The following is a 27,423-nucleotide window of genomic DNA, read 5'->3' as shown; positions in this document are numbered from 1 at the left end:
TCTATCTGTAACTGGACTGACACCGAAGAACAGCAAGTCATGGCTGATATTTATACTGAAATTGGTTTCTGCTTGGGAGCAGAAACTGTGAGTTCAGAAAGGTTTATTTCACTTCAGAATATTTCCTTTGTGGGGGAAGAATGGTGTGAAACGAACTGAATGCAAAGGGTGTTTGATGCAAATACCTCAGACAAAAAAGATTAGCTCACCACCTCTCAGATTCTTGTTGGCTCTGAATTTTGATCGCGTTCACAAGCCAATGTACGCTACAATCTGAGGGTGATGCACCCAGATACAGCTCAAAAATATCATAGCAGAGTACGGACGCAAATATCCAGATATAGGCATTGGCAATGCAATGACCACTTTTCACACTTAAAAATAAGTCACAAACACAGTCGATTTAATTGAAATCCTTGGAGGTTATCTATCTTGAGTTGCAAAATAATATAAATATTTGCAAGCTCTCCTCCAACTTCCATCAACTTTACTATCCCTTGTACACACAACTCTAATGCAATCCACACCAATCCGCATGTGAGCTGCATACTGTATTGGTTGTGAGTCATCTCCTGGTGCCAAACAGCATGAAACATCCTCTGCAGTTAGCTTGCATATGCCATGTGCTCTGACTCAGCAGTCTATGGCCGTCTCACAGGATATGATGCCACCTGTCAATCAAAGTATTTTTGCACATGTTTAATTAAATATTTTTTTTCAACAGTCCTTTGACTATCTTCTTCCACTGATTCCCTCAAGGCAGTCCCCATACGGTCTCCTCTTTGCTAGCTCCTATGAGTAAGAATGCAACTGTTCAATGGATTTATGGTCATAAGCAGCAGGGTCATGCTTGGGTTACTCATAGCAACTTTATTAATTTAATCTCTAAGAAGGAGGGATTAATGAGGGCTAAATCATGCGGTAACACCCTCCTCTTTTAACGCTGATTTTCAGTCTCATCTGTAATTGTCCTTCTTTACAGAAAAACATTTGAGAGTCCCCACAGGAAAGAGGTCACAAAAATGCCAGCATTGTGGGAAATGTTTTCCTTTCCAGTCAGTCCTTGTCATACATCAGAGAGTCCACACCGGGCAGAAGCCTTACAAATGCCAGCGTTGTGTGAAATGTTTTTCTCGGAAGTCAATCCTAATGATACATCAGAGAGTCCACACAGGAGAGAAGCCATACAAATGCCAGCGTTGTGGGAAATGTTTTTCTCAGAAGTCAATCCTAGTGAAACATCAGAGAGTCCACACAGGAGAGAAGCCATACAAATGCCACCATTGTGGGAAATGTTTTCCTCAGAAGTCAAACCTAGTGATGCATCAGAGAGTCCACAGAGGAGAGAAGCCACACAAATCCTAACATTATATTTGTCAATAACGAATACAACAAATATATTTTCAAATCAGCAGTGCAAAGAAAAGGCCCTTGTGATCTTATTTGTAAAATTTGTCTGTCAATATGTCTCTATGTTTTTAAGTTGGATTTTGTTAAGTTTAGGTTTTAATTGCCAATAGTATAGATAATTGCTTTGGGTTGTCAATTTGGCTGGGGATTGTGGGTTGTGGTATAGGTTAGGTAGATGGGAGGTTGGGATTTGTTGCAGCTGGTTAGAATAGTTATGAGAATTATAGCTTTTGCAATGTGTGGGATTTTGGCTTAAGAAAGTTGGGGGCAGGTATTAACAGAAAGGGCTAGTTTCTGGGAATGGCAAAAGGGGGCCTTGTTACCTGTGGGGCATCGACTGTGGGAATTGAAAGTGGGGGCTAGGTTTGGAAGAGGGTCATGTTTTAGGTTTTAGGGGTTTTAATGTATTGTTTGGATTGGAGTGGTCAGTTCTGGCTTAAACACTGAATTTCTATGTGTTCTCAATAAAGTTCTTTACTGTTTCAACACACTGGACTTTGATGCACAGAATTTCTGAATTTGCCTAAAACTGACCCTTTCTTCTCTCCTCAGTTCTCATCTCCATTCCCAGCCATAAGAACATCACAGACACACAGACACAAACATACAGGATACACAGAAAGAGCTATATTGCCAAATCAGAGCCTTCCTTTCCTGCCTTTCCCTCCTGAGTCCAGCTCTGCACCTTGGCCTCCATTGCAGTCTCCTCAAAGGAAGAAAGGAGGGAAGGAAGGGGAGGCCACTGAACCCCGGCGCATACCTTCCTTTCCCACAAAGGCTGCCAGTGGAATAAGCAGCAGCATCTAGGACCTGGCAATCCCTGCGCATGCTGAGGAGGGGCCTTTGGGACTATATGCGCCTGCACAGTCTCAGCCCCAGAAGCCATTGCTGCCCTCACAGTCTGTTCTGAGGGAGGGAGGGAAGTGGGGAGAGCCCTTGTTCATTCAGAGGAATGGCTGGAGGGGAGAAGCCCCTCTTCGCCCCCCAAAGAAAGGCAGGGGTCCTGCAAGGCCTCCTATCCCTCTTTCCTTCCCTGCCCCCTCCTTGGGGGATTCCTTGGGTCCCGGGTACTTGGGGGTTATTATGAGAAATGAAGGCCGGTGGGACCCTTGGAGAGAGGCATGGCCATGGAGAGGAGGGGGATCCAAAGGTAAAAAGGTCTTTGAGGAGCCCCCTCCCTTGTGGAAAGTGGGGCCGAGGAGAACCCCTCTCTTCTGATGCCTCATTTATGGAAGAGTTTTGTGCCAAATAGAAAGCATCGCACAGGATAGGATTCAATGGAATTTTTCTTGGGGGAGGGGAGTTTTCTCTGGAGTCTTGGGGGAGGTGGCTCTGGGGGGGAGAGAAGAGCCAAAATCCTCTTGGCCAAAGCCAAGAGGAAGGAGACGGAGGGACCTCAAAACTCTGGCAATCCCCTGTCAACCTGGGAACTAGGCTTAGAGACCCACAGGATCCAGATTGGACATCCTCCCTCACATACTTCACAACAACCCTGCAGAGGAGGACCAACAGAGAGACCCACAGCCCCAGAAACATTCATCCCCAGTTCTGGGAGCATACTGAAAGGGCTTTTGACCCCCTTGAAGAGATGAAATTATTATTATTATTATTATTATTATTATTTATATTCCACCTTTTTTCAATGGAATCAAAGAGGATTACAGTAATAAAATAACATACAATTTAAGAAATACAATTAAAATTCCAAACCCCCAACCCTTCTCCCAATTATAAAAACATTAATCAACCCTTAAAAATCCTATTAAACAGCAAGAAAATTAAAAACTTTCATAACACAATACAGTAAAAAAAGCTTTTTGGGCAAGAAATGGGTCGTTTTCTGAAGGAGAGGTGGGAGGGCAGGAACTATATACATCAATAGCAATTTCCATCACACTAACGATGGCAAGGGTAAGGGTCAGGAGGAGGGGGAGGCAAGTCAATAGATCTAATCTAGTCTGGAAAGAGATCCATCTTAATAGCCTTCCTAAAGGCTTCCAAGGTGTTAATAGGACGGATCTCATCCGGAGGTCATTCCAGAGTGAACCAACACCTTGTATCTTGCCCGGAAACTAATGGGCAGCCAGTGGAGGGATTTAAGAACCGGTGTAATGTGGGCAGTTCTAGAACAGCCCGTAACCAACCTGTCTGCCATATTCTGTATGAACTGAAGTTTCTGAACTTGGCACAAGGGTAGCCCCATGTAGAGTGTGTTACAGAAGTCCAGCCGAGAGGTGACCAGCGCATGTGCTACTGTTTCAAGGTCTCCCTGCTCCCCGCCCCATGTCTCCAGAAGATCTCACCTAACAGCTTCATGTAAATGTTGAATAGCACTGGGAACAGAATCACGCTTTGAGGGACGCCCGACTTGAGCTCCCTCTTGGACGAACAACTGTCCCCAAGTGACAGGAATCTGCCCGAGATGTAGGACCTGAACCACTGGAAAGCAGTGCCCCAATTTCCAACTCTCCCATATGTTCCAGAAGGATACTGTGGTCAATGCTATTGAAGGCCACTGAGAGACCTTCAATAGCACCAGCAGGGTCACACTTCCTCTTTTCAAAGAGCTGTCGATGCTCAGACGGAGGTCATCGACTAATGTGACCATGGCTGTCTCAACTCTGTAACCCATCCTAAATCCAGTTTGAAATGGATGTAGAAAAATCCATTTCTTCCAAGACTGCTTGGAGTTGAATGGCGACTTCCCTCTCGATTACCTTGCCTAAGAATATTAAGATCCAAACTGGCCTGTAATTGTTTTTGTCCAGAGGTTCAAGGGAAGGCTTTTTTTAGGAGTGGTTTAACCACCGCCTCTTTGAGGCAAGATGGAAGACAGCCTTCTCTCAAAGATGCATTAGTTATGTTTTTAGGAGCATCTTGATGGTATCTCCCCCTGGACAGCCAGCCAAGATGCACAAGGATCAAGACAGCAAGTCCTGTTTATCATACTCCCAAGACACTTGTCCACATCCTCTGTACTAATGACTCAAATTCATCCAGAATAACAGTATGGGCGGAGGCTCTGGATACCTCTCCTGTCGCCTCTGTCATAAGGCCGGCATCCAAATCGGCTCTCATCTGAGAGATTTTGTCTGTGAAGTAGTTATTAAAAGCATCACAACAGGCTTTTGTAGGTTCTAATAAAGAGTTCAGGGTTCTGGAAGCTATATATTAAATGGGACAGTGTTGGAAAATATATAGTTTGGCAAATGGGTGATATAACCCAAGAAAAGGGTTTAGTTCACAGAGACTGGAAGAATCTTAAAGTAAAAGTTGAAAGAATAGATGTGTATATACAGAACATGTTCACGTCTATAAACTTCGCTGTCAATCATACTGGTGGTGACCAGATGACAGAAAAGCGTTGGTGGGACCCCAAAAGCCATCAACCAACTGGAAAAGGAGATTCAACAGAGGGAAAAAGCCCAAAGATTGTGATGAACTATCTAGAGAACGGGATGATTTTGATAAGGGACACTTTCCGGTCTACAGAAGAAGATGTAAAGATTGCTCAGCGCACTCAGGGAATGTGGTCCAGTGACACAGGAGGAAGCAAAGACTTTTTACTAGATGAGGTGTTAAGTCCACAGCCGGGAAAAAGAAACACGTGGTCAGTTACAAGGACTGATCCAGAGAAGACTCCTAAAAAGGACAAGGATATAATTGAGTTGATAGACTGGAAAACCAATATATTGTAGTTTGCCATTAGTATAATGGAAGATGAAATGTTTTCAAAACCATACTGGGAACGGGGCAAAGTAGTTGGAGATAATGCTCCATCACTCTTTAATCCAATAAGAGAAAAGGGTTAAAGATTAAATATGTTTTATAAAAACATTTAAATGGAACATATAAAGATCTAAAGTTGGGAAAAAAGGTTATTTAAGTGTTATTAAAATATTAAAACCCAACAAGTGATTAGGGATATTTATATAATATGCTAAACTTATCAGAAAATGATGGTAAGTTGTTATAACAGGTAGAACTGATATTAGACATATGTTTAAAAGGGGAACATACAGGAAAATACCAAGATATTTAAGTTGGAAATGGTTATTGATAAAACAAGTATATGAAATATATCACATGTGTCACCTGATGTGTGTATAATGTTATATATAATGGGTAAGTATAATTGATAACTGGGAGTTCCTTGGACCATAGAACCATTTGGTTCTGTGTCTCAATGAACCTATTAAAGGGGGGAGGCGTGTGACGGACTGACTTACAAACCAGCCAATCAGAAGCCAGAGACTCTAAGCCAATCAGGTGCTGGCTGAGGAGTTTGAAGATTCCGCTTGGCAGTTGGGTGGCGTCAGTTAGGGTTTGCAATCCTGAGGGATGAAGCGGGAGTTCAGTGGGAGATAGTGATAGAGAGGATGGGAACGGCAGAGTCCAAGAGAGGACTGGGTTCCCATAGTTCCTGAGGGATGGTTACTTAAGGAACTGCTTTGTCCAGAGAGGGACAGGATTAGTTCTGGAGAGTCTAGAGAAGAGAGACTCAGTGGAACCAGACTCAGGAAGAGGGCTTTGGCTTACATCATTTCTTGAGTGACAGTATAGCCTGTGTGGAGCAGTTGTTGTTGTTGTTGTTATTATTATTATTATTATTATTATTATTATTATTATTATTATTATTATTATTGAGTTAAAACCAGACCTGTATATATGTAACAAAAGAAGACATAGTAACAACTCCATCTCAAAGATACCTTTGCCTGTTCTGTTTTAAAATAAACTTATATTCTTGTTTAATCAGCCGCTTGGTCTGTGTTTTAAAATCCATCCACAGGACTGTCCTTCAAACACCCAAAGAAGTGTCGGGTCAAAATAGAAGAGAGGATTGTGAATCGTTACATCATCTATTAGAGATTTAAATATGATTCTAGGTCTTTTCCTGCCCAGATGGATTTTTGCAGGTCCTTCTGCCGTTCTAAAAATGGTTTGTCATTAAGAAGGATAGTATAGTCTGAAATGAAAATAGTAATTTATGCGGTACAGTCATTTTAACTGCCCTGATCCTTCCCAAGAGGGACAGGTTGAGTTTAGCCCATCTATTGGGATCTTGGTTGATATCACCCCATATTTTCTTGTAGTTGTTTCTAAAGAGGTCTCAGTTTTTAGAGGTGAACTCAACACCTAGATATTTGACCCTTTTTTCTACTTTAAAGCCAGTCACTTCTTGTAGCTTTTCCTGATCGTTCTTTTGTTAAATCCATTGGTAAAATTTTTGTCTTATCCCTGTTAATCCAGAAACCTGAGTGCTGTCCCTATTCCTTTAATTTATGAAGTTGGGGATTAACACTTTCTATTGGGTCAGATAAGTATATCACCACGTCATCCGCGTATAGCTTAGGTTTGTACTCTTCCTGTTTTATTTTCAGGCCTTTGGTCTTCTTATCTTCTTTAATGCTAGGACTCAGAGTATCTAAAGTGGCCATAAATAACAAAGGTGAGAGGGGTATCTCTCTTATTATCCCCATGAATAATAAGTCTCAATGTTTGTTTTCTATAGATTGCATCTATCCAGCTTATAAAGTTATCTCCTAGAACCATGTTTCTTAAGGTTTCCAGCATGAAGTTCCAATAAACTTCATCAAACGCCTTTTCGGCCTCAAGAAAAATCATAGCTGCTTTTTAATCTGTTTTCTTCTCATAGAAGTCTATAATATCCAGTAAATTCCTCGTGTTGTTTCTAAGGTGCCTTTTTGGGAGGAAGCCCCTTTGGTCTCCGTTTATGATATTTTGTAGGGTTTTTAAAAATCTTTTTAAGACCATTGCACAGATTTTATCATCGTTGTTAAGGAGAGAAATCGGTCTGAAATTTTTGACCGCCAGCACTTCTTTACTTTCTTTAGGAATCAAAGGCGGGTTACATACCGCCATTTGGGACGTCCCCAGGACATCCCAGTTTAAAAAGGGGGCATCTCTTCTAGATGCCCCTACTCCTGTTACGGACTCTGTCTGTAACAAATGGCAGCGGCCGTTCCACACAGCCGCCGCCATCTTGACGTAGCGGACGCTGTGTGTCTGCACGTCACGCAGCGCTTATGACGTTTTTGGACATTTTGGAGCTTCTTTTTTGCTCCGCAAGGGAGTCGCACAGTTTGGCTGCTGCGGCTCCCTCGCGGAGCAAACAACAGCGCCGGCAGACCGCCGCAAAGCGGCGGTCTGTAAAGCACCAAAGTCTCATTTAGTCTTCATATCAGTTCCTTAGGTTTATTCTTCAAAGACAATAAAATTGGATTGTGATCCAGTAGGATTTTTGGTAAGGTTTCTACTGCTTCCACCATTGTGCTAATAGTTGGGGAAGTCAAGAACATATCTATTCTCCACCAGGATTGATGGGTGTTTGAAAAGAACGTGAATCCTTAGACAGACCCTACTTCATTCTCCAGTATCTTCTAACATGAAGGCTTCTTTTAATTCAAAGAAAGATTCCGGCAATTTCCCTTTCTTATATAAGTATATTTTGTTGTCTGCTTTTTTATCTATCTGCGGGCATATCACCCCACCCCAATCTCACATCATTAAGGTCCTATAGCAAATATGGTCTGGCATTTGTTTTTTCCGTTTTCCAAAAAACAGGCCATTATTTCCTAAGGGTACATAAACTCCCACCATTAGGATCCTTTGGTCTTGTAAAGTAACTTCTACACCAACCAAGTATCCATTGGGGTCTGAGAATACCTCTTTGGATTCTCATTTATCCTTTACATATATCACTACACCTTTTTTCCTCTTTTTTGAGGCTGCTATGTATTCTTTCCCCAATTTGGCGTTTTCCAACAATCTTATATCCTCTTCCTTTATATGGGTTTCCTGAAGGAAAATGACATCAAGTCTCTGTTTCCCTCAATAATGGAAAAGTTTACCTTGTTTTTTGGGCGGTTAATTCCTTTAACATTCGATGATAGGAGGTCCGTCTTTTTCCGTTTCATCATCATATTCTCCATTTATATCGTCCTCTCTTGTGTTTGGATCTGGTTTCCTAAGCAATTCTCCATCTTCTGTTTCTTCTTCTAAGCTCTCTTCCTCCTTATCCTCTTCTCCTTTTCCGGGGTTGTTTATTTCTTCTTTCTGACTGTCCCCTTTATTAAGTTCTTTTTCATTCTCATGTAAAAAATGTCTTTCTTTTTGTACGGAGTTGATTTGGTATCTTTTTTGCTTGAATTAAAAGATAGGCCCTGAGTTCCCATTTGTAGTAGATTGCATTGCTGCGCAAAACCTTAGTCAGTGGTCCATATTCCTTCCTCTTCCTTAACAGTTTCCCAGAGATATCTTTAAACAACAAAATTTCATTTTCTTCAATTCTGAATCTTGTATGAAAGTGTTGTTGGAGAATTGCTTCTTTCATTTGAGTCCTAACAGAATAAATCACGATATCTCTGGGCAGTCTCTTCTGTTTTGCGACCCAGGAGCTTACTCTAAACATCTTGTCCACCTCAAGGAGAAAAGGTTCATTATCTAGGTCCATAAATTCAGCCAAGGCTGGTATTATCCTTTTATATAGATCTTCTTCCTTCTGTTCGGGAAGACCTCTTATTCTAAGACATCCCTCCCTAAATCTTTGCTCTAATTTAATTCTTTCTGCTGTATCTTCAGTATGTTCTTTTGTTAATCTCTCTATCTCTTTTCCCATTTTTTTATATTCTTCCTCCAGGAATGTCACTCTTTCCCTGATTTGTGTTAATTCTGATGTTATCTTTTCCAGAGAGTATTTATGTTAAGCAACGGGGTGGACATTAAACCAACAGAATCCCCAGACTTTCCCTAGTCTTTGAGCTGAAATAAATACATTCGATGTGGTCTATCTTACGGATAGGTATCCTGGCCAAAGCAAGATTGTCTTTATGGACCAAAGTGACGTCCCTTTACCTGCTCATTGATGGAGAATCCGGCTGGTAAGGCCTGATCCCAGGTGGCAGAGCTATCATCACCCAGCCAGGTCTCCATGAAACTATCCAGCTCAGCCTCTTCGTCCAGAAGGAGATCTTGGACTATCTGCGGTGTATTTTTGACTGACCTGGCATTACACAAGAGCAGGGAAAGGTTCTGTGGCTGGTTTGGTATGCTCTCCAGCTCTTTTGGGATAGCAGGGTGAATGGAAGGGGAGAGAGATATTTGTCAGGGTCCTAATTGCAGCCCATCTTGCAACACAAAAGGCAATACTTTGAAAAAGGAACAGCTTTTATTGAAAAAGAAGATACATGCAATAGAAGTGACTTTTTTTGTCAGGAATGAAAGAAAGTATGTATATACATTTCACTTTTATAACCATATCAATTAACCCCATCCTATAACCAATAAAGCTAATTAATTAGATAGCCCTTCATCTGGGATTCTGGCAGTGTTTCTAAAAACAATTAAGCTCTCATGTGCCTTATCTCAACCACTGCACCTGTGGCCTTGTACCACAGAACTCAGCGACACAATAGTTTTAATTAACATTATGGCTTAACAATATATATATGAAACCCCATCAATCCCAATCTAATATGATACCATATGAAAATATAATAAGCATAAACCCATGACAACATATTACAATATAAAAATACCAATAACTCTCTATGTTCCCCCTCCTTTTCCAGAGACCAGTCTTTTAAACTCCAGCTTCTGTTAGAAGGGTGATTCCCACACATTCCAATCCTAGCAAACAAGAACATACTTTAGCCATGATCTCTCTACCTCTTTCTAGTATCTTCTATTAAAGCACATATTCAAACATATTATTTCAACCCACCATAAATCCCATTTATCTTAACTCTAATTTAATCCTAAACCCTTATGGCATGAATCCCTAAAGTAATAAATGCATGAATAAAGGGATTCGTGACATATAGCAACCTCAGGCTGGTGCTCCTTGCCTGCAGCAATGAGATGGGACCATTGTGAATTTAGGCTAATGCTACTTACCTGAACGTTTGAGACTTGACCATTGCAACCTGAGGCTGATGCTTCTTGCCTGAAGGATTGAAACTGGCCCATTGTGATCTCAGGCTGATTCTCGTTGCCTGAGAGACTGAGTCTGGCCTATTGTGACTTCAGTCTGATGCTCCTTGGATGAAGGATTGAGACGGTACTATTGTGACTTCAGTCTGAGCAGGTGCCTTCTTCAGAGGAACTAGGGCCAAGCCCAAGACTGGGAAACCCCCTGAAGCTCACAGCACCCAGGCCACCACTGGAGGATTTGGGTTTCCGGCCCCAAACTGGGGAAAGGAAGGCTGTCGGGGGGGGGGGGGGGGAGTGACAGCCTGGGACCTGGCAGTGGGGGAGTCGCTTGATAGCCGCCCCAGGACAGAAGAACCCCAGGTAGAAGTTTATTGAATGGAGGAATACAGAAAGGAATTAAAGGACCGTATGAAGTGGATGGTGTCCATGTTAAAGATGTAAGAGAAATGTGTGAGTTCTGACTTAAACCCAGAGCTGAAGAACCAAAGAACCAAGGAATGGTGTTTTAAAACAAGCTAAAGAACTAAACAAGATGGTTCTGCGCAGAGCATTGATGTGAAGGAGGGATTTGGCAACTGAGATGAGGAAAGGCTGAGGAATTTGGAAGCTGAAGCCGGGTGCTGTTCAGGTGTGTCGAACTATGACCGGAAAGGTGCCTTTTCTCCTGAGTCACAATAAAGAGGAACTGACAGGACAATGGACTAATTTGAACAGAACGACCTGCCTTTGAACAGCTGTCTCCTCCCGAAAAGAAGAAGTTGAGTAATGGGCGGCAATATTGCAAGACTTCAGCAACCAAAAGCCAGAGAGAAGAAAAGTATAAGGAGCCTTGGCTTTCACCCTAATTTTGTTGGCACCAACCGCACGGCAATGATGTCATCTCCAGCCTTCGAGGACAACTGATCAATGTCCGGCGGAAGGAAAGTGTGTGAGAGTATTGTATGAATCTGTGAGTGAATGAAAGACCTCTTGATAATCAATGTTTGTATTATGTTTGTGATTTAATAAATGTTACATGTATAGTGTTTAAACCCAAATTTTGGTGTCTCACTATCTGTGTTATCCCTTCTCTGAATCAGTCCACAGAAAGAGACATTTTCATTACACGCTCTCAGGTTAAACAGGTTGCCCTTACAAACTTGGGCATAACAAAGATGTGGAGGAGGAAGACGTCAGAGGCAAACTGAGGGCAGCTGATGCTCCTTGCCTGAAGCATTGAGACTGTCCCATTGTGACTTCAGTCTGATGCTCCTTGCCTGAAGCATTGAGACTGTCCCATTGTGACTTCAGTCTGATGCTCCTTGCCTGAAGCTTTGAGACTGTCCCATTGTGGTTTCCAAATCCTTCACCATTTTAGTCGCCCTCCTTTGGAGGTGCTCCAGTTTCTCAACATCCTTTTTGAATTGGGACACCCAAACTGGACACAATATTCCAGGTAAGGCCTGACCAGAGCAGAATAGAGTGGCACTATTACTTCCCTTGATCTAGACATTATACTTCTATTGATGCAGCCTTAAATTGCATTGGCCTTTTTAGCTGCTGCATTGCACTGTTGTCTCATGTTCAACTTGTGCCTACTTGATTCTTAGATCCCTTTCACACGTAGTTTCATTCAACCAGGTGTCCCCCATCCTATATCTGTGCATTTCATTTTTCCTCCCTTAATGCAGTACCTTACATTTCTCTGTGTTGAATTTCATTTTGTTAGGTTTGGACCAGCTTCTTAGTCTATTCAGGTCATTTTGAATTTTGATCCTGTCCTCTGGGGTATTAGCTACTCCTCCTAATTTGGTATCATCTGCAAATTTGATAAGCATGTCCCCAATTCTGTCCTCCAAGTCATTGATAAAGATGTTGAATAGCATATAAAACAAAAACATGAAACAAGTTAGACAAGGCAACTGTTACATGGATTTGTAACTGATTGACCGGCCGAACCCAAAGGGTGCTCAAGAATGACTCCTTTTCATCCTGGAGAGAAGTGACCAGTGGGGTTCTGTCCGGGGCCCAGTGCTTGTTTAATTTGGTTAACTGCTATTAGTGAATTGCCAAGAGTGGCCACCAGGTGGCGCTCCAGAATAGAAGTTGGTGAGAAGCCCAAAGAGGCTGCAGTGCCCTGAGTATCCACCAGAGGGCAGCGTTGTATTAGGAATGTTCTTTATTGATTAAAACATTAGTCTATGGGGACTAATGTGATTTTCCATTGGCTCCCCATTCCTGAGGGGGTGTGGCCTCCTTCCCATTACCTGGACTTTCCTCCACTCCCATTGGCTGCCTATTCCCCACGAAAGGTTTCAGCCTTATCCCAGCAACAACGGAGCGAACAACGCACCCCCCTGGTTGCCCTGAAAGTGAAAGGAGCACCGGAAGGAAATGGGGGGAATTGCAGCGCTGCATCATGGGAAATTTGCAACCGGGGGGTTTGCGGTGGTGAAACAGAGCAGAAGCGAAGCTACATTCCACACCAGACCAATTCGGAGTGGAATCGGAGTGAGCTTGGAAGCGATTTCTGTGCATTCGCTTGTTACCGATTTCAGCAAAATGAGGGGTCACTTTGGAATCACTTCGGAAGCCCCACGGAAGGAGCCCCATAGAAAGGAATCGCGTGTGATAACACAAAACGTTGTCGCCTGAATTCGCATCATTGGACCCGCAGTGGCTTCGGATCTGAGCTGCATAGAGCTGCAAAAACCTCCGTGTGATAAACACAGTCTTTGAGATTTCACAAGGCTCTGTGGTTTTGGGAACAAGACACTAATTATCATAATTGTTGTTGATAATAATAATAATAATAATAATAATAATCTCATTCTCCCTCATAAAGGGACACAACTGGAATTACAAGTTTAAGACAATAAACTCTCTTTCCCTGGCGTTTGCACCCATTTCTCCGTCTCCTGGTCTCCTCCGCTGGGAGGAGGGAGAGCGTGGAATTCTGGGAAAGGCTGGCGGTTGGCTTGGAGCCTGAATAGGGTTCTAGAAGGCTGGTGGCTTTGACTGTTGGCTGCTTAGGAAGAAGAAGGGCTCCTTCTGGGTTTCCTTGGCAGGAAAGGGAAGGTGGGTGCCTCGAGATGGCGATGGGGGACCCCCAAATTTGGTTCCTCTGTGAGAAGGATGGCTAAAGGGAAGAGCCCCCATTTTGGTGCCAAGGATGGGGGTCTGGAGGGTCTTCTGTATGGAGGCAGCCTTTGGGGGCTGGAAGCAAGGAAGCCCCCCTCCTCTTCCCCTCTTCTCCAGCTGCCAGGCCTCCTCTCCTCTCTTGGGAGTCTCTGTGGGGCCCTGAGAATTTGGAGAGGGATCCAAGAGAATCAAAGGGAGGCTGGGACCAAACAACCTCAGAATATGATCAAGATTGCAAGGTTCTTTCTGAGGAAGGAGAGGCAAACTAGGAGAGGCTGCAGCTGTTTCCTTTTGCCTGAGCCGCTGGGAAGGGCCCCTCTTCTCCTTTCTCCTTCACTGTCTTCATGGAGGGCAAACTCCTTTTGCCCTTTGGACTCAGTTTGCAGCAATGGCAGTGAGTTGAAGAGAAGGGGAGAAATGGCAGCAGGAGGAGGAAACTGTGGCCTTTGAAGAGCAGCTAAAAAGGTGGGAGGGCAGAGGATGAACAAGGGGAGGGTCCCTGTCAAACTGGGAGAGATGGAGGGTATGCAGAAGGAGCTGGGCCTGGAAATGGAGGAGGAGAAGGGGGCTTGCAAAATGACCTCCATGGATGAGGAAGCTGCCCAAGTCCATGGCATACAATGGTCCAATGAAATGATGTCCATGATATAGGAGCCAGTGTGGCCTAGTGGTTTGAGCATAGTGGAACTACAACTCTGGAGATCAGGGTTTGAATCCCATCTCCAACATAGAAACTCTCTGGGTGACTGGGCAAGCCACACTCTCTCAGCCTTAGGGGAAGGCAATGGGAAACATTAAATATAGACATTTAAATATTGCAATTGCTATGGTTGTTGTTATTGCTGTCTATCTATACATTATGATTTTATGTAGATTATTGGAAGAAAACATTTAAAAATAGACCCATTGAAATCAATCAGACCCATGAGTCCTACCCAGCCCTCCTCCTATTGACATCTTTGGAGTGATAAAGGCTGGGGCCAACCCTAGGACTCCAATCCTAGCCCCATTTTCTGGAAATTAAGGAGATATACAGGCCGCCCCTTTTAGCGCCAGATCAGGGCCACGATAAACACGCTACTTTTTGCAGCTCCTTTCCCCACTATGATAAAGCTACGCTGTGGCCCTGATGTGGCCTTTCCGTGGGGCAAAAAGGAGCTCCTTTCTGCGCCAGGGAAAAAGTGCCATATCTGCCAATGGTGTGGCTTTTCTCCACTCCTTTTCTGCATCATCAGGATGTAGCGCCAGAAGAACACCGTGATGTCACCTGTGATATGGTGCAATGTGCAGCATCACACATGCGGGAAGAGTCAGGGAGTGCGCTGTGCAGACTCCATCTTCGCCCTCATGCCAGCCAACGATGCTGGTCTCTACGCCCCGAAAGGCCCAGTGAACTGTCTTAGTCTTTCAGTATTCACAATATTCTCTCTCTGAGGGTTTGGAGGCAAGACTAATAATAGTAATAATAATAATAATATCAATAATTAATATCCTGCTTTCCAATGGATTTATTTTGAATTTTAGGGAAGGTTCAGCCCTTAGTGCTGTTGAATTGTATTTTCTGTGGTCCATGAAAGATTGCATAAATGTGTGCACATAAAAACACTTTGTATTTTCTGCAGGTGTGGAAAGAACCAAGATGGCTTCCAAAGGAAGGGAGAGAAGAGAAACAACCCTCTATTCCTCCTTTGTGGAAGAAACTGGAGGAAAGAAGACCTCCGGACAGGTTAGTGCCCAGACCTCCTTTTTTGTGGTGGAGCCATTGGGAATTTGACAGACTAGGATGCAATGGGGGTGTTATTTACAATCCTCTGTCTTTCAGCGAAGGCTATTTTCTATTGCAGGTTACCTTTTGAGATGTGGCAGTGTTCTTCACAGAGGAGGAATGGCCACTTTTGAGTCCAAAGCAGGAATTTCTGTACAAAGAGGTGATGATGGAAACCTATGAAAATATGTCCTCTGTGGGTAAGGACCCATTGCCCTTCCTATAGAATGGGGGCAAGTGCTCTAGAACACTACATTGCATGCAACACTGGTCCGAATTCAATTTTTATAGCAACATCCTGTGAAATCATGGAATTTGTAGTCTGTAGTTTCTAGAACTGCCCACATTACACCGGATCTTAAATCCCTCCATTGGCTGCCCATTAGTGTCTGGGCAAGATACAAGGTGTTGGTTGTAACCTTTAAAGCCCTACATGGCTTGGGTCTTGACTACTTGCAGGAGTGCCTTCTTCCACACAATACTCCCTGCACTAGAAAAAGTCTCCTAAAGCCTAAGAAAAGTAGATTGGCTACAACAACCCAGAGGACCTTTTATTCTGCCACTCCTAGGCTTTGGAATGACCCGCCAGAAGAGATCCATCACATCTCCACCTTAGAAGCCTTTAAAAAGGCTGTTAAGATACATCTCTTTCAGCAGGCCTTTCCAGATTAGGGCTTTTCACTGTCACTGACACTTTTATTGCTACCAATACCTTGGCTACCTTGCATAGATAGAGGTTCTCCCCTCAGCCTCTCCACCCTCATTTTAGCCCATTTTTCCTTTTTCTTATCTGTATTGTAATTTATCTTCCTTAGAGCCGATATAGACAGGCCAAAATAAAGCTGCTTCTGGTCACTTTGGAGGTATGCTATTTAAATGATGCATGTGTCCTAAGAGGCCAGAAGCCATGACAAAGCCACACTACAATCCTAAGGACAGGAGCGCAGCTTTGATGCAGCTTCTGGCCTCTTAAAATGCATGTGTCATCTGAACAGTAATAATAATAATAAGAAGAAGAACAAAAATAAGAACAAGTGTGATGTATGTTTGAATTGTAATTTTATTGATTGTATGGTGGAATTTGAAGATTATTTACAGTTTGACCTCAGTATCTGCTGAGGTTTGGTTTCAGGACCCCATGAAGTAACCAAAATCCGTGGATGTTAAGTCCTATTACAAACAATGGGGTTGTAGTATGATGTGCCTTACATAAAATGGCAAAATCAGGGTTGGCTTTTGGGGGATATATTGAGATGCAGAATCTGTGGATCCTGAGAGCTGAGTGTGAAATGTTAAAAAGCAGTTGAAATCATCCTATTAAGAGAAATGTAACCCATGTCATTGGACTCATGGAGAAGTGGTCAGATGGAACCAAGGAGAATGTGTTTCTTTGGTTGGTTTCCTTGGAAAGAATTGGGAATCTTGGCCAAGGTGGGAGTTGATTCAGTTGAGGCTGAGAGAAGGAGGAGAGACCTCAGGACAAGAGCATTTCTCTGGGTTAGTTTGCCTGTTTCCTATTTTATGTTAGTGTTTTGAGTACTGTCTTCCTTACAGTGGAACCTACTCCTGCTTTGTGAAGGCATCACAAGTTGGACTGGTTGATCTCACCTGAAAGCATCCTTCTGGAGGTCTTTAAGCAGAGGCTGGATGACCATCTGTCAGGGTTGCTTTGATTTGGATTTCCTGCATCGTAGGGGGTTGGACTGGATGGCCCTAGTGGTCTCTTCCAACTCTACGATTCTATGATTCTATGATTCTTATTCATTCATTCCTATTGTACCTTCTTTTAACTGTATGGTTGTATTATTTATTACATTTCATCCCATCTTTCTCCCATGGGTGGGTCTCAAGGTGGCTTAGAATACAAAATGTAGAATGAACAAAAGCATCTTTGGGTCTCCATTAGTCCAAAATGACTTGGAGACACACCAGCACCACCAGCAGCAGCACCACAACAAGGCACTGTCACACCTTCTTCCCCTCCTTTCTTTCAATGGTCAGATCCCTGATTTTGTCACATCCCTAATTTTGCTATAGGACTAATCTGCCCAATTTTCTTCTTTCACTGGCCAAAGACAGTGAGGCCAAAGTTGGAGATAAAGGGAACCCACCACAGGGCCCTGTCTACGTTGCAGCTGGGAGTGAGCCCATAGCTATCGCGGAACAGGAGGAAGAAGAGGAGGAAGAGTATATAACCAGGAAACATTTGACATTGTACGTTTTCTGCCACTCTTATCATGCTGAAAACATGCAGAAAAGAGTATCCATTGAACTCTTCTCCTGCATCACATTTTAGATGAGCTGAGTTTCGTCTTTACTTAGCTGTCCAAAGCAATAGGCAAGTTAAAAAAATTCCTCCCACCTTCCCTCCAACCCTTCACTTTCACATGGCTCCTCTCCATTTGCTCCCCTCTTCAGTGTGAAGAGAAGATGCAGCCAGTCAGGAAGGCCATACAAGATCTGGACAACCCAGGCAAGGGGCACTTGGTGGAAGAACTGGAGAATCTTATGCTCAGCTGTCTGTTGAGATAGGCGACCACATTGGCGAGTGCTTGAAAGCTTATTCCAACAAGCAGGAAACTATACTTTGGCGAAGGTAAGCCTCAGCTACTTTCCTGCCAGGCCTTTTACCATGGAATCCAATGACCCCGACGGAAAACCCAGGACAGGGCAATAGAAAGGGAGCTTGTTTGGCTCTCGGTGGCTCCCCTTGAGGTCCAATGGACACGGCAGATTGCAGTCTGGAACATAGTTGAATGCAGGAGCAATCATGGGTCTTGGCTTCCATGTCGACCTGTTCTCAGTTTTAATACCCTCTAAGATGCTGAGTTTGAGGGATATCGTTCAGCACTGTCAATAGAATCATAGAATCATAGAATCATAGAATCGTAGAGTTGGAAGAGACCACTAGGGCCATCCAGTCCAACCCCCTGCCATGCAGGAAATCCAGATCAAAGCATCCCTGACAGATGGCCATCCAGCCTCTGTTTAAAGACCTCCAAGGAAGGAGACTCTATCACCTTCCGAGGAAGTGCATTCCACTGCCTAACAGCCCTTACTGTCAGGAAGTTCCTCCTAATGTTCAGGTGGAATCTCTTTTCCTGTAGCTTGCATCCATTGCTCCGGGTCCTGTTCTCTGGAGCAGCAGAAAACAAGCTTGCTCCCTCCTCAATATGACATCCTTTCAAATATTTAAACAGGGCTATCATATCACCTCTTAACCTTCTTTTCTCCAGGCTAAACATCCCCAGCTCCCTAAGGCGTTCCTCGTAGGGCATGGTTTCCAGACCCTTCACCATTTTTGTCGCCCTCCTTTGGACACGCTCCAGTTTCTCAATGTCCTTTCTGAATTGTGGCGCCCAGAACTGGACACAATATTCTAGGCGGGGCCTGACCAAAGCAGAATACAGTGGTACTATTACTTCTCTTGATCTAGACACTATACTTCTATTGATGCAGCCTAAAATAGCATTGGCCTTTTTAGCTGCCGCATCACACTGTTCACTCATGTTCAACTTGTGGTCTACTTGGACTCCAAGTTCCCTTTCACACGTAGTTTCGTTCAGCCAGGTGTCACCCATCCTATATCTGTGCATTTTATTTTTCCGCCCTAAGTGCAATACCTTACATTTCTCTGTGTTGAATTTCATTTTGTTAGCTTTGGCCCAGCTTTCTAGTCTATTCAGGTCATTTTGAATCTTGATCCTGTCCTCTGGGGTATTAGCTATTCCCCCTAATTTGGTGTCATCTGCAAATTTGATAAGTATGCTCCCAATTCTGTCATCCAGGTCATTGATAAAGATGTTGAATAGCACTGGGCCCAGGACAGAGCCCTGTGGGACCCCACTGGTCACTTCTCTCCAGGATGAAAAGGAGCCATTGTTGAGCACCCTTTGGGTTCGGCCGGTCAACCAATTACAGATCCATTTAACAGTTCCTTTGTCTAGCCCACATTTTACAAGCTTGTTTGCAAGAATGTCATGGGAAACCTTGTCAAAGGCCTTACTGAAATCAAGATATACTATATCCACAGCATTCCCTTCATCTACCAAGCTGGTAATTTTATCAAAGAAAGAGATTAGATTTGTCTGGCATGACTTGTTTCTCTGAAACCCATGTTGACTTTTTGTGATTATGGCATTGCCTTCTAGATGTTCACAGACTCTCTGTTTAATGATCTGCTCCAGAATCTTTCCTAGAACTGATGTCAGACTAACTGGACGATAATTGTTGGGATCCTCTTTTTTCCCCTTTTTGAAGATGGGGACAACGTTTGCCCTTCGCCAGTCTGCTGGGATCTCTCCTGTTCTCCAGGAGTTTTCAAATATGATTGCCAATGGCTCCGATATTACTTTTGCCAGTTCTTTTACTTGTTGCCTTAAAATCTGAAACTGCGCATGTGCATATACTTCCAAAAGCCCCTTCTGATCATGTGCAGGGATCACCAGGGCCTTACTGCTGCTGCTGTTTATTCCACTGGCGACCTTTGAGGGAAGGGAAGGAGCGCGCCGGGGGTTCAGCAGCCTCCCCTTCCTTCCTTCCTTCCTTCCTTCTTTTGAGGAGATTTTGAAGAGGCCGCAATGGAGCCCAGGAAAGGCAGGAAAGGAAGACTCTGCTTTGGAAATAGCTTCTCTGTGTATACTGTATGTATATAGATATATAGATATATATATAGATGTATGTGTGTTTGCCTCTGCTGTTCTTATGGCTGGGAATGTTGCTGAGGACTGAGGGGAGAAGAAAGGGTCAGTTTTGTGCAAATTCACAACTTCTGTGCATCAAAGAGTCCAATGTGTTGAAATAACAAAGACCTTTATTGAAAACACAGCCAGAAATTCAGTGTTTAAGCCAGAACTGCCCTCCCCAAGCCAAAGAATATACTGAAACTCCAAAACCTAAAACTCCACCTTCTACCAAACCTAGCCCCACCTACAATTCCCACCATCTATCTCCCACTATTAACCAGCCCCACTTTGCCATCCTTCTCACACACACAATCTCTCCCCGCCCCAGACATTCGAAGAAGCTAGTTCCCTTTCTGTTACTACCGGTCCCCAACTTTCTTCAGCCAACATCCCACAAATTCTGAATGCTATCATTGCTATTCTAGCTAGCTGCAATAAATCCCAGCCCCCCGTCTAACTAACCTAAACCACAGCCCATAATCCCCAGCCAAATTTATAACCCAAAGCGATTATCTATACTAGTAGCAATGAAAACCTAAACTTAACAAAATATAACATAAACAGACATATGGACATAAAAACCGTACAAATAAAATCATGAGGGCCTTTTCTTAGCACTGCTGGATTTAAAAAAGATTTTTGTATTCCTTCTTTACAAAAATAAAGTTCGTTCACTGCTTGGATTTGTGTGGCTTCTCTCCTGTGTGGATTTTCTGGTGTGTCAGTAGGTTTGACTGCTGAGAAAAACAGTTCCCACGATGCTGGCATTTGTAAGGCTTCTCTCCTGAGTGGATTCTCTGGTGCGTCAGTAGGTGGGACTGCTGAGAAAAACAGTTCCCACAATGCTGGCATTTGTAAGGCTTCTCTCCTGTGTGGATTCTCTGGTGCGTCAGTAGGTGGGACTGCCAAGAAAAACAGTTCCCACAATGCTGGCATTTGTATGGCTTCTCTCCTGAGTGGATTCTCTGGTGCGTCAGTAGGTGGGACTGCTGAGAAAAACAGTTCCCACAATGCTGGCATTTGTAAGGCTTCTCTCCTGTGTGGATTCTCTGGTGCGTCAGTAGGTGGGACTGCTGAGAAAAACAGTTCCCACAATGCTGGCATTTGTAAGGCTTCTCTCCTGAGTGGATTCTCTGGTGCGTCAGTAGGTGGGACTGCTGAGAAAAACAGTTCCCACAATGCTGGCATTTGTATGGCTTCTCTCCTGAGTGGATTCTCTGGTGCGTCAGTAGGTGGGACTGCCGAGAAAAACAGTTCCCACAATGCTGGCATTTGTAAGGCTTCTCTCCTGTGTGGATTTTCTGGTGTGTCAGTAGGGTTGACTGCCGAGAAAAACAGTTCCCACAATGCTGGCATTTGTATGGCTTCTCTCCAGTATGGACTCTTTGATGTGTCTCTAGGTTTGACTTCCGAGAAAAACATTTCCCACAATGCTGGCATTTGTATGGCTTCTCTCCTGTGTGGACTCTCTGATGTGTCTCTAGGTTTGACTTCCGAGAAAAACATTTCCCACAATGCTGGCATTTGTATGGTGTCTCTCCCGTGTGGACTCTCTGATGCATGACAAGGACTGACTTGTGAGCAAAATGTTTCCCACAGTGCTGGCATTTATGTGACTTTCCTGTGTAGACTCTCTCATGACTCAAATGTTTTTCTGTAAAGAAGAACAATGACAGATGAGAATGGAAATCAGAGTAAAGAGAGGAGGGTGTTACCCCATGATTAACACCTCCTTATTAGATATTAAATTAATAAAGTTGCTGTGAGTAACCCAAGCATGACCCCGCTGCTTATGCCCCTAAATCCATTTAACGGTTGCATCCTTACTCATAGGAGCTAGCAAAGAATGGGGTCTACCTTAAGGGAATCACTGGAAGGAGATATTCATACAAAGGACTTTTGAAAAAAATATTCCATTAACCATGTGCAAAAATACTTTGATTGCCAGGTAGCATCATATCCTGTGAGACTGCCATAGAGTACTGAGTCAGAGCCCAAGGCATGATGCAAGCTAACTGCAGAGGTCCCTTCATGCTGTTTGACACCAGGAGATGACTCACAACCAATACAGTATACAGCTCACATGCGGATTGGTGTGTATTGGATTGGTGTTGTGTGTACAAGAGATGGTGAAGTTGATGGAAGTCGAGGAGGAGAGCTTGCAAATATTTGTAATATTTTGCAACTCAAGAGAGAGAATCTCCAAGGATTTTGATGAAATCAACTGTGTTTGTGACTTATTTTTCAGTGTGAAAAGTGGTCAGTGCATTGCCAATATCTATATCTGGATATTTGCTTCCGACTCTGTTATGTTATTGTTTAGCCAAGATGGATCTGAGAGCCAGTGTGCTAATCGCTTTTGTCTGAGATATTTCCATCAAGCACCCATTGCATTCAATTTGGTTTCAGACCATTCTTCCACCCAGGAAACATTCTAAAGCGATTTAAACCTTTTTGGACACTCAGTTTCTGCTCCCAAGCAACAATTACAGTATAAATATCTGCCCTGGATGGCTGTTCTTTGATGCCAGTCCAATCACAGACACACAGTCTGTTGGTTTACATGGCTAAGCACCTCAATGCACTCGGCAACCCCACTTGTCACAGGAGCTCCTGACTTCTCTTCCCATATGAAACCCTCAGCAATTGGAATCCAGATCCGCCTATGTAAAGTATTACCATTATGAAAGTCTTACATCTCTTGACCACTCCCACATGTTATCTAGTTCTTGTGCATGTGTGTGAACCCTTACATGTGTGTGTGTTGCTTTTCCCCTAAATAAAAGATAAAACCTATTTCAAATGCCTTTGGAGTTCTGTGTGCTTCTGGGCCTGGTATAGTTGGGCTGAATCCCGAGGTCACTCTTGTCCCAACCAAACTATGGCCTGTTACAGACTGCCAAAATAAAGCTGCTTCGGGTCTCTTTGGAGGCATGCTATTTAAATGATACATGGGTCCTAAGAGTCTGGAGGTCGCGCCAAAGCCACACTCCATTCCTAAGCACTGGAGTGCAGCTTTGGTGCAGCTTCCGGATTCTTAGGATGCATGCATCATTTAAACAGCATACCTCCAAAGAGACCCAAAGCAGCTTTATTTTGGCAGTCTGTAACAGGCCAGAACCTCTCTTTACAGCTACGTACCAAACTTCCCTAAAAGCATCACACTTGCGGGTGTCCTTACCAAACTCCAGCATTTTGGGTAACAAAGGGCCTCTGGAATCAACCATGGAGCTAAGCAAACTCAGGTTGGACAAAAACATTAGAGAAAAGGGAATTTTTGTGTCGCCTTTCCTCTCTTCATAGACATTGTTGATAACTGCTAAATGGAACCCCTTAATATGTCTGAAAACAAGGTCCTGAGCCTTGTTCTCACCAGTTCACTCAATCCAGTCCTTAAAATCTGTGAGGTGGTGGCTGCCTCCCAATCCCCAAGGCCCCTCTCCTGGCCCTTCCCAGAGGTCCCTTCCTCTCCGCACAGAGCTAGGCGATCCTGACTTTCGTCCTGCCTTCCCCTCCTGGATCCCAGAGGCCTGATCCCCTTCCCTTTCTCCCTCCGCTCTCCAACCTTCCCTCTTGCCCATCTGCACTGCTTCAGCATCTCACCTTCACCATCTGTTCCCTGCCTTTCTGTTTTTCACATTCCCTCCTTCTCTCTATCACAGACGGAAACACACCCACAGAGTGTGTGTGATGCATAAAAGGGACACTTTGAGGCCCATTTGTTGAGAAAGGAAGGATAATCAATATACAAATAACTAATTGGGAAAGGCAGAGCAAGGGGGATTGGGACCTGGACTCCAATTTTGGTGAGGGTCAAGTGCCAGAGAGCAGCCTTAAAACATCTCTAAGACAGGGATGGACTACTGTTGTTGATGGGTGTGTGGTCACATTGCCACCCAGGGGATCTCAAGGGCACCCCCACATGGTATTCCCTGGGGGATGATAAATAATATTTTGCCCCTCAATATCCGACAGCATCCCCTTTGCCCCTGTTCTCTGAGCCATTGCAGGGTCAAGGGAGCCATTTTATACAAGAAGCCTCTCCAGAGTCTCAAAACGCTGTAGGAGGCACCAAGAAAGGCAGCAAACTTGGTCAGGGATGGGCTGAAGAGCATTTGGAGCCAAAAAACATTTTTCTCCATGGTTCCTTCCCACAAAATCCTAGAATTGCCAGTTTAAGATATGATATTTAGAATCCCTAGAAAATGGAGAGCAATAGTGCCTCACTAAAGTACAAATTCAAATATTCTACAGGATGTTGCTATCACAATTAAACTACGCATGAAAGGGATCTAGGATTCTTAGTAGACCACAAGTTGAACATGGGCCAACAGTGTGATGCAGCAGCTAAAAAGACCAATGTGATCCTAGTCTACATCAATGCGAGTATAGTGTTATGGCAGGGGGTTGGACTGGATGGCCCTTATAGTTTTTCAACTCTTAAGGTAAGTAATAGTGCAACTCTATTCTGCTTTCATCAGGGCCCACTTGGAATACTGTGTCCACTTCTGGTCACCACAATTCAAAATAAATGTTCAGAAGCTGGAGTGTATCCAAAGGAGAGCAATGAAAATGGTGAAGGGTCTGGTAACCATCAAGCCTTATGAGGAGTGGTTTAGGGAGCTGGAAATGTTTAGCCTGGAGAAGAAAAGGTTAAAGAGTGGATATGATAACCCTGTTCAAATATTTGAAGACATACTGAGGAGGGAGCAAGCTTGCTTTCTGCTGCTCTAGAGCAAAGGACACAGACAATGGAAGCAAGGCACAGGGAAAAAATATTAGGAGGAACTTCCTGACAGTAAGAGCTATTCAACAGTGGAATATCCTCCCTCAGAGCATGGTGGTGTCTCATTATGGTTGTTGTTGTTATTAATTTCTAAAGCACTTCTTCTTTGAAAGGCTTTAAAGGTCTTTAAACAAAGGCTGGGTTGCCATCTGCCGGGGATGCTTTCAATGAGTATTCCTGCATGGCAAGGGGTTGAACCAGATGGTCTTTGTGGTCTATTCCAGCTCTATGAATCTATGATTCTAAAGTGGAATCATAGTGCCATGATAATGTAGTATGAAAGGGCCCTCAGTCTTTATAGGAAGAGCAATGAATTCAGCTTCCTTACCCACAAAAGCCACATTCTCATAATTCTCGATCATCACATAATTGTACATATGTTTCTGCTTCTTTGTCAACAGTTTCCATTCTTCCTGAGTGAAATGTACTGCCACATCCGCAAAGGTCACCTGCAACAGAAAATAGCCTTCATTCAGAGAATGACTAATAGAAAAAAAAAGGGGGGGAGCACATGATGCATCCCAAAATTATTTGATAACCTCAGAATTTAGTCCAGGAAATGAACTTTAAATTCTGTTAGCAAGAAAAAAGCTACTGCCTTTGAGATTCAGTTTGTCTCAAATTCTTTCAATATAATATACAATATAATAAACAATATATTGCTGGGATATTGATAATGGATTAGGATAGTGACTATCGCAACACTTATAGTACATTTAGCCATTTGTTGCCAAATTTCAGAGGCAAATGTCATTTTTAAAAAGCAGTTCTGGGGAGCCCTGTGAACTTGATGGCCACGGGGCCACCCCCAATTTATATCCAGAGACATTCTCCCAACATTTCACAGATGGGAAAAACAAAACACATGTGGGCAAGCAACACCAGAAAATGGTGAAGATGGAAGAGGAAGATCACACAAGCAGGAAAGGGCACAGCAGTTTGCTTTTCCCTCAGGCTCCTAAGAAAGGAAAGTCCCTGCCCCCTTCTTTCTTCTCCTCTCCCCACTTTTGAATTGATGGGGTGCAAACTCCTTGGCACTCCTTATGCAGAAATTGAAATGAGCTGAAGAAAGAGGAAAGTAAAAGGAGGAGAGAGAAACCAGACTATTTAAAAGCCCTTGAAATAATGGGGTCACAGAGGATTAACCAGGACTGTCTCTGCCAAATTCGGCCAGTATTTTATTTGCTTCCCTTTCATAAATTGGCCCAGCAGTGACACAGATGAAGCTATTAGGATAGTGACTCACCAAAGAGTGCAGCCTCTTTCTGCTGGAGCCCAACTTCCTCCGCTTGGCCTCTGTGTTGGCCATCAGGAGGGCAGGGGGTCCTGGTGGCCCTGCACTTGGTCACTTCCAGCAAGAGAGGCTCCAAAGCCGTGTACAAGGAAGCCGAGATGAAGTTCCTGAGAAAGTGGACCAGGATTAGGATTGGCTTGGTAAGAAACCCTGCAGCACTCAAAGAGACAGAGAACAGCATCCTGCTGGTGACACACACAGATGACATATGCCTCTTTTGGGCCAATGCAGAGGTGGGCATTTGCTTCCTCCCTCTGCTCCAAACAAAGCTCCCCAGACCTAGCATAGATTCACTGCAGCTCCCCTACACAACAGATACTACATGCCTTCTTAGAGTGGTGGGGGATTAGGGGATGAGGAATTGGAGAAGGCCCTGGTTATGTCCCCGTAGCTAGATGTGAAATGAGTGCATCATTTGCTGAAACTTCCTGACCTCCCCAGTGGCCCTCAGAGGAAGATGTCTTCATTTTGCTTCTGGCTACATAAACACAGCTGGATGCTTCTCCAATACCTCGCACCCAGCACTCTCACCAGGCATGGAATGGCCATGCGGGATAGCTTCCACAACTCTATGGCAGGACCTGTGTCAGTGTATGGCCAGTTGTAGTCTTATTCCACCTGGAGCAACACTGGATTATAGAGGGTTCTGTTGGGTCAGGCTTTCTGGCCTGGTGGCCTCTCATTTTCCCATTGGCCAAACCAGTTGCCCTCCATCCCCCAGGGAGGCCCCCGGTCAAGCAAATGAGGAAAGGAGCATTCTCTTCGGTGGTTGCCCCCCTTCCATGGGATCCAGCCCTCCTCCCAGGATCGAGGAGCACCAGAGCATTGAGCTGATGGCAAGAAAGAACCCAATTGCCATGGCAGTCTTCTGCATGCAGAGAAGTCATTATTCTGAGAGTGCCTCTGCCCATGTGACCATAAGTGACTGGTGAGTCAATCTATAGGTAAATCCAACTGATTCAGTGATTCTCTTCTGATCAGGACTAAGAATAGGATAGGATACAGGCTAGGATTTAGGAATGCATGTGACTAGAACAAGAAATTTCCAAGCAAAGATGGACTGGTAACAGTGTGGAAAATAGGCACTCTCCACGTAGAATCATAGAATTGTAGAGCTGGAGGAGACTACAAAGACCACCCAGTCCAACCCCTGCCATGCAGGAAATCTCAATCAAAGCAACCTCGACGGATGGCCCCCTCCCCATTTAGACGCTGGAGAAAATAATTGTTTCATTTTTGCAAATGAGACTATTTATCTAAGCTTAACTGCTGTGTTTGTCTATGTCAGTCATAGCAAGAGCAAGAGGTGTGCACCTCCTCCCTCTGCTTGCTAAAGCCATACAGAAATTGATGCATGGACATTTGTGTGCATTGCTTCTGAATGGACCTATTGTCAAAATCACATTCA

General features: G+C 43.9%; 1 protein-coding gene and 1 pseudogene across 1 annotated transcript; both read right to left on the bottom strand.

Annotated features, from left to right (window-relative positions):
* Positions 1–27,423, bottom strand: part of LOC149290427 (uncharacterized) — a 429,900-nt pseudogene that overhangs the window by 103,986 nt on the left and 298,491 nt on the right.
* On the bottom strand, positions 20,479–26,065 carry LOC149290434 (uncharacterized). The gene is made up of 3 exons (XM_089489231.1): positions 25,968–26,065; positions 25,050–25,170; positions 20,479–21,589 (listed from the first exon to the last, which is right to left on the bottom strand). The coding sequence occupies exons 1-3, from the start codon at positions 26,028–26,030 to the stop codon at positions 20,607–20,609; spliced, it is 1,167 nt and encodes a 388-aa protein (XP_089345357.1). The 5' UTR covers positions 26,031–26,065; the 3' UTR covers positions 20,479–20,606.

This window comes from Sceloporus occidentalis, unplaced genomic scaffold (assembly GCF_023333645.1).
Source record: "Sceloporus occidentalis isolate IW3139 unplaced genomic scaffold, rSceOcc1.0.p SCAF_39, whole genome shotgun sequence".
Classification (NCBI taxonomy): Eukaryota; Metazoa; Chordata; class Lepidosauria; order Squamata; family Phrynosomatidae; genus Sceloporus; species Sceloporus occidentalis.
Note: the sequence above shows the minus strand (reverse complement) of the source record. Positions and strands in the feature narration are given on the sequence as shown.